This window comes from Strigops habroptila, chromosome 9 (genome assembly GCF_004027225.2).
Source record: "Strigops habroptila isolate Jane chromosome 9, bStrHab1.2.pri, whole genome shotgun sequence".
Classification (NCBI taxonomy): Eukaryota; Metazoa; Chordata; class Aves; order Psittaciformes; family Psittacidae; genus Strigops; species Strigops habroptila.
In genome coordinates this window covers 753,509-760,295 of record NC_044285.2, presented here as the reverse complement: position 1 = coordinate 760,295, position 6,787 = coordinate 753,509, and the positions used below count along the sequence as shown (strand labels likewise).

At 49.1% G+C, this 6,787-nt stretch overlaps 1 protein-coding gene across 5 annotated transcripts; it reads right to left on the bottom strand.

The window, feature by feature from the left end:
- Positions 1-1,405: 1,405 nt before the first annotated feature.
- Positions 1,406-6,695, bottom strand: CIAO2A (cytosolic iron-sulfur assembly component 2A). 5 transcript variants are annotated; one of them, XR_003993146.1, is made up of 6 exons: positions 6,129-6,370; positions 4,990-5,154; positions 3,414-3,463; positions 2,822-2,867; positions 1,976-2,088; positions 1,406-1,873 (listed from the first exon to the last, which is right to left on the bottom strand). XR_003993146.1 is itself a non-coding variant. In XM_030497436.1 (5 exons), exons 1-5 carry the CDS (start codon positions 6,553-6,555, stop codon positions 1,776-1,778), a joined length of 786 nt encoding a protein of 261 aa, XP_030353296.1. In that variant the 5' UTR covers positions 6,556-6,695; the 3' UTR covers positions 1,406-1,775. The 5 variants fall into 5 exon arrangements, 4 of the variants coding, with proteins under 4 accessions (XP_030353296.1, XP_030353297.1, XP_030353299.1 ...); XM_030497436.1 differs by lacking the exon at positions 1,976-2,088 and having other exon boundaries at positions 6,129-6,695; XM_030497437.1 differs by lacking the exons at positions 1,976-2,088; positions 3,414-3,463 and having other exon boundaries at positions 6,129-6,354.
- Positions 6,696-6,787: the final 92 nt, after the last annotated feature.

The following is a 6,787-nucleotide window of genomic DNA, read 5'->3' as shown; positions in this document are numbered from 1 at the left end:
GACACCTTCCACTAGAGCAGGTTGCTCCAAGCCCTGTCCAGAAGCTGCTATAAACCCCTTTGCACGCCCCAGGAGCCCACTGTGAAATGTGGCTCCTCTGTGATGGGCATGAGCAGAGAGGGACAAAACCTTACAGAGACCATCACAGCTCAGATCAGGCGCTGCCACCATCGGCTCCTCCACGTCCCAGCTTGTCCACAGCCTCTCCAGGAACCCCCCCGGTGGTTCCCAGCCCCAGGAGGTGCCAGCCCGGTTCCCCCGGCAGCGGGAGCCGGGGCAGGATGCAGCGTTACCCGCTGTGGTATCGCTCTCTGGCTCGCTGCTGCCCTCTGCAGTTGTTTCTCCTTATTGCAAATGCAAAATATTAATGATGTGAAGGGATAATTCTCTCACTTGATGAGAGCGAGAGAGGGCAGGGGACACGTGCCTGTCCTCCCGGGTGTGGAGAAACACCCCATGTCCCTCATGCACCTAAAATCCTGCCCACATCACCCTCCTTCCTCCTCCCCTGCCCCGCTGTGTAATGTTCAGCATTGCTGGAGACCACTCAATCCTTTCGTGCCTTCAGGAAAGCTTTATGTGGCTTATCATTAAAATGGTTACAAATCCCTGAAATCTCAACAGATGTTTGCACTGAACTCCCAGGAATTCTCACCATGTAACCAAGTACAAGCCCAGTGGAGAATCCCTGTTTCATAGAGGAACTAAATCTCTCATGAACCACTGTAGGGGGGACTGCTATGCACTGACCAGAAAACACACCCCTGGGATACCCAAATAGTTCAGCAGACATGGGCCACCAAGGGCCTCCTGTGGCTGTACAGGAGCAGCAGCATGTGCTGAACATCGCTCCCCCTGGGAGGACAGCTGAGCAAGAAACATCTGCCAAATTCTTCAGGAAAAGGTAAATTCATGGTCAAATCCACAGCTGCGATGGAAACTAACCCTGGGGAACTTCCCCAGTGAGAAAACGGTAAAGCTGGCAGCAGCTGGGACACCCCAGATCAGATCAAAGAGGGAGCAGCAACAAGAAACAGGACACTGGGAACCACAGGGATGAAGGGCTGGAGGATTCTGTCACCTTCCACTTTACAGGGAAGTTGTCAAGAAAAAGCAGGATCAAACTGGCAAGATCTATCCCATAGGAAAACTTTACCCTCAGGTAATGATAAAGCAAAGCCTCCAGAATCAGAAACATGAACTTAACAGGGGAAAAGCACAAATATTTAGCAGGAATAGTGCCCTGGTAAGAATCTACCTTGAACAGTCCAGTCCTTTGGTTCCAAATTATTTTTCTGAATTCATTTCAGCTTCACCCACAAGGAAGTTGAGTGAAATGTTTCCTTCTCTAACTGAAATCTAAACCTAAGCCTAAAGAGAAAGTCTCTGAGCTCAGAAAGCACCATTTCAGTACAAGAATCAACTTTTATTTTTACAGCGCAGCGATTGGAACAACGTAGAAATTCACCCCTCAAAACTGCATTTATATCACAATGTCTGTCAGAAGGCAATGCCTGGGTGTTGCTTTGTCTTTAATCATAAAATATTTCTCTGGACACCAGAAATTACAACTCTGAACACTATACACTTCACTTTAAAGACTAATTCGTCATAATTTAAATCTATCTTATAAACAATTCCTTTTAAAAAACACATGGAAGATAAAAAGAACTCAAGTATTAAACTCAAGGCCTTGATTATTATTATTTTCTCTTTTTTTTAACAAAGATACTTTACGAAATGTATCAAAATGGTATCTGTGGCTGTCCCAGCTGCTAGTCAGGCTCTGTGACACACTGCTCCACGATTTCACGCAGGTTTGGGTTCTCCATCGCGGCTGCTACTCTCTCCTTGTCATTGATTTGCTTGTTGACTGCAAAACACCACATGAGAAGTGAAGTCAGCAGCAGTTTCCAGTGGTACCTGACACACTGACAAATGCAGGACATCACAGTGCAGTGAAGATTTGCCACACCTCAGGGATGGCCAGTTCAGAGACTGACAACACGAACAGTGACAGCACATTGTGTCGAGTTTCTTTTCAGTTTTCTCTTTAGGTGGAAGATGTTATTTGCATAATGTCCCAAACTGAAATCAGAACAAGAGCTGATAGAGCAATGGAAGGGCAGACATTTAAGTTGCATGGCCCAGAAGCAGCAGCTTGTGTCAGACACAAGGGTGATAAGACAACAAGAACATGAGGGTGCTTAAGAGCCAGAAGTCAAAGGACAGAGGGTTAATAGGGGATTGGGAACAAAGCAGATGAAAGCTCAGTCACGAAAACCACCATCAGAAAGCAAACATTTTTGTTACTTTTCTAGTTTAGGAAAAGCATGTAAGATGCTTTAATGACATATCTTGAAATGAAGTGTGAAATTTATGGCAAATTAGTGGCCCAGGTGCAATTTCTAGTCACTGAATCAAAAGAACTGATTTTTGCCACACAAAGATATCTAATGCTTAAGAACAAAAAGTCCTGGGACATTGGCTGGCCAAAGGCTATAATAGCTCCTTCAGACAGGGATGGGCCACAGCTCTGAAAGAATTCCAATGTCCTCTAAGTTTGATTTTAAACATTGACTGAGAAACACACATTTTTGTTATGCTAATGTTAAGATAGTGAGATCAAGCAGTCAGGCAGTTCTTCATGTTAATTATTCAGCAGACAGACTGGGGGGATTTCTGCTTGTTTCATTTTAAAGCATTGACAGTGTATTCATTTAGAAAAGGTTCGGAAGGTAGGGGAAGAAAGCACTTCTCAAAAGCACACAGACACAGGGACACAGGGCTGAGGCAACCCTCATTCACAAGCTCCACTTACTGTCTTCTTCAGTGGAATGTGTACCTTCAGTTATGTAGATTTCCAGCTGGAGGGAAGAGCAGCAGTGTTAGATGCACACATCAACAGCTGAATATATTCATTATTGGAGGAAAAACTTGCACAGTACACATGCAGTGCTTGTCATTCACACTGCTACAAGTGTGCACAGACAATGGAAGGGGATCGGCAGCAAGAGCTGAGCTTAGACTTCACTGCAACAGTCACTAGACAATCTGCTCCCTCATCTCAGAGCAGCACTAATATTTCAATTCTTTGAAACACTGGATTTGAAACCACCCTCTTCCACCAGCAAGGACCCAAATGGCAGCTGCTGAGGTGAGGAAAGCCCCTGAAGCCCAGCATTCACAAGTGCAGCAATAAATGGTCTTTTGTAAACAAAGAACCAAGTTATTCACAAATCCCTTCAGGTGTTACACTGGGCTCCAACATCCACTCCCTCCACAGGCAAAGGACAAGCTCTAGAAAGACCCCACAGCCTGGAAGTTACTTGACCCTGCAGCGTACACCCTCTTAAAGACAGCTTGGCATGCACTCAGGTAGTTTAAAGGAAGTTCTAGAAAAGGTACTTTACCTTATGTCTAAAAGGCAAACATCTCTGAAGTTTTATTCTTAAACAAAGGCCTGTTTAAACAAAAGAGGCAAGAGATTTTCTTGTAAAATTCAAGCTTTGAGGTGCATTTTCAGAGAATTCATATTTAACAATCAAAAACCAGTAGAATTGACAACTTTCTTTTGTATTCTGAGCAGCACAAGCCACAGAGACTAAACAATCTGTGCTTTGACCCTTTGGATGTGGCCTCTCAGTTAAGCTTTCACCTACCTGACAAGCTTAGGAGGTCTCTAAACCTGTCCTAGATACAGTAAAGCAGAGGAGTGTTGTAGTTCATCTCTGGGAGCGAGATCCAAGTTCAGGGACACTCCCAGCACCAGCCCATTGCAGCTTCCCCAGTAAGGCCTGGCTTTGCAATGAGCTGCACACAGACAAAGCCACACCACAGCCCCGCTTTGTCCTTGGGCTGAGCCAGTGGTAACAGCAATAGAAGATACTCCCCAGAAAAGAAAATACTCCCCAGTTCGAGTACTCTGTACAGATAGGGAAGTTTGGGAAACAAACCCCAAACTATTTCCTGCCTGCATTCTTACATAGACTACCCAGCTCTCTAAGCCAGTTCCCACAGCACTGTCCTGTCAGAGCAGGAGCTGCTGTGCTTCAAAGGTCACAGGACACTGATAACAACTCACAATCAAACCCCCATCACAGCCCTGGTGAACATCTCAGTGCTGAGAACACGATTAGCACAACGTTGAAGATCTGACATGTGCATCATTGATCCTCAGGCCTGAGCCTTAACCCACTGACATTCCCAACAGGGTCAGCCTATAAATAACTTACTAGTGCTTGGCATGCTAATGCTTTACTGTCTATACTTCGCTTTCTGCATTAACTTGCAAAGCTTTATTTAGGCATAAATACATGTACTTCATTAAATTAATGATTTATTTTCCCTTAAATCTTTAAAACACACTGAGAAATCTTAGCATTGATATATAATGGTAAGACATGCCAATCTTGGCACACTTAACCAAATCATTTTAGAGATCTCAGACATGATTTTCCAGATGCAATCTCAGTATAAATAAGAACAAAAAAAGGAAAATCAGCCAGTGCAGATTCTCATTCAACTTCATGGCTTCCAAACTCCTGCGGGTTCAGAGCTTTGTTTTGGTATCCTTGTTTTGCAACGTGGGGTTTTTGTACCTGTGTGGGAATGGTGAACAGCCCTGCAGGTAAGGGAAGATAAGGAAGACAATCAAAATGTTTTTAACCTTTGCTGAATTTTAAGAAGTGACAAATTCTCCATTTAACATTACTAAAATAATGTGGAGAACATAAAGAAGGAATTCTGGGCTATTTCCCAGTAGATTTTTTGAGAGCTTCTCTTTGAAGTTTCCCTAACTTGCTAAAACCAGATGCATGTCCCCACATTTCTTCTGCTTTTGTGTCTGTTTCATTGCTAGCAGGGTTCTCAAGATGGGCAAACTGTTGGCAAAGTAATACTCAATTTTAACCAAGGCTGGTGTTACTCAGACAACCTAAAATTAACTTTACACTCACTGATACAGGGGCAATGAAATAGGAATCTTACCAATGAGAGTAGCCAAAGAGCAATGAGGTACTGTTGGTGTAAACCTGATGATAACCAGATACTCATCTTCTCCTATCTCCTGCACTTCAACGCAGTTTTCTGTTACCACTTCCAGTTCTTCTAAAGTATTTGGCTTCTCTGGGTCCCGGATAGTACGGATTATATCTAAAGCAGAACACAAGTAACCAACAATAAAGGAGCTTTCCTGAATTTAATAAAAGGTTCTTTTATTAGAAACCACCTTTTTTTTGTTTGCCATTGTTTCTCCTTTTATTCTTTCTAGATAAAACTGTGCACAGTGCTGCATAAACTCCTCACACTACTCCTCAATGCCTACAGAACAGCAGGGCCTCGCAGCTTGACGGTGTGTTTGGAATCCTCCAAGATCCTCAATGCGGCACTTCCAGAGGTAAAACCTCTCTGTGTTTTACAATACCAGCGGTCACTCAGTAACAGAAATCTGCATTTCGCGGGACTCACTGGCTGACCCTGCTGGAATGACTTGCCTTTCCAGGTGTGTCCAGCTCCCGTCTAAGGTGATGAAACACTAAGGAGATGAAACACTAAGGAAAGTCCCCCCAGTGCAGTGGCTGAGCCCAGCCCTTTCCCCCACGCTCACCCAGGAGCTGGGAAGCAGCAGCAGCAGCACGCACCACTCAAGGGGAGCAGGAATTCGGTTCTCAGCACACTCCTGGCTCAGGATCCCACTAACACGGACCGCGGCACATGCCCCGTCCCAAGGTCACAGCATCCAGGGGGGATGTGTGCGAGCTGGGGGAAGCTCGCAGGTACCCAAGGGAGGCGCTCCCCCTCCCCTGCACGCTGCCTGGGCTCCCCAGCACCCCAAGGGTGACCCCTCCGCACCCCACAGCCCTGCAGCGATTCCAACCCTCAAGCAAGTCAAACACCCTTCCCGCCAGCCCCACACCCGGAGCAGCCGCCCTCACCCCAGCCCCTCAGGGCCGCAGTGCTCCACGCTCACCCCCTCGGCCCCCACAGGGACTGGCCAGGGCCCGGCTTCCCCCCACCTCACCCCGCCAAGGGCACAGCCCCCCGCTCCTTCACCACCCGCCCCACAGCCCCTGCCCCACAGCCCCTCGCCTCCCCGAGGGACCCCCCGGCAGCCCCGCGACACTCACCGTAAACCTCGAGCGCCTTGTCCTGCTCCATGGCGTGGCTCCGGGGGGCATGGCAGCCCCTACGCAGCCCGGAGTACCACAGCACCCTGCTCAGCGTGTGCGACAGCAGCCCCAGCACCAGCGACATCCTCCCGCTCCGCCATGGGAGAACGCGAAACGGACCTTCACGGCCACCGTCCGCCACCAGCGGAGCGTCCGAGCGGCTGAGGCCCGGCTGCCGGCGGGCGGGGCCGCGCTGCGGAAGCTCCGCCCATAGGCGGTGCCGCGGGGGCCGGGCGGCTGCTCCCGGGGTCCCGGGGCGCTGCCCGCGGTTGCTGACCCCCCCCGGTACCGCCAGGTCCGTCCGCACCCGCACAGACACCCCGCTCCGCCGGGCTTTGCCCGCGGAAACCGCACGCTTGGCAGAGCCAAGCTTCCAACGAACCATTTCCAGCTTCCTCAGGCGGCTCAGCCGTGCGCGGGACCGGCCGCCGGAGCAGCCGCCCGCCTCGGTCTCACCGGCCGCAGCGAGGGCAGGGGGCGGCAGCGCGGTCCCAGCGGGTGCTCACGGAGACTACAGCTCCCAGCGGGCACTGCCTCCCCGCCCGCTGGGGCTGCCCCGCAGCGCCTGCTGGGAGCTGTAGTCCCGCCACGGGACTGGTCAGCGCCGTCAGCTGAGC

What these genes read in the sequence shown, in the direction of transcription:
- CIAO2A (XM_030497436.1), bottom strand. Translation starts at nt 6,555, where the DNA reads ATGGTTCGTTGGAAGCTTGGCTCTGCCAAGCGTGCGGTTTCCGCGGGC. An exon ending in CAAGGCGCTCGAGGTTTACG is followed by an intron (nt 5,155 to 6,128) that starts GTGAGTGTCGCG and finishes GTTCTGCTTTAG; the next exon opens with ATATAATCCGTACTATCCGG. An exon ending in CTCTTTGGCTACTCTCATTG is followed by an intron (nt 3,464 to 4,989) that starts GTAAGATTCCTA and finishes TTGTTTAAACAG; the next exon opens with GCCTTTGTTTAAGAATAAAA.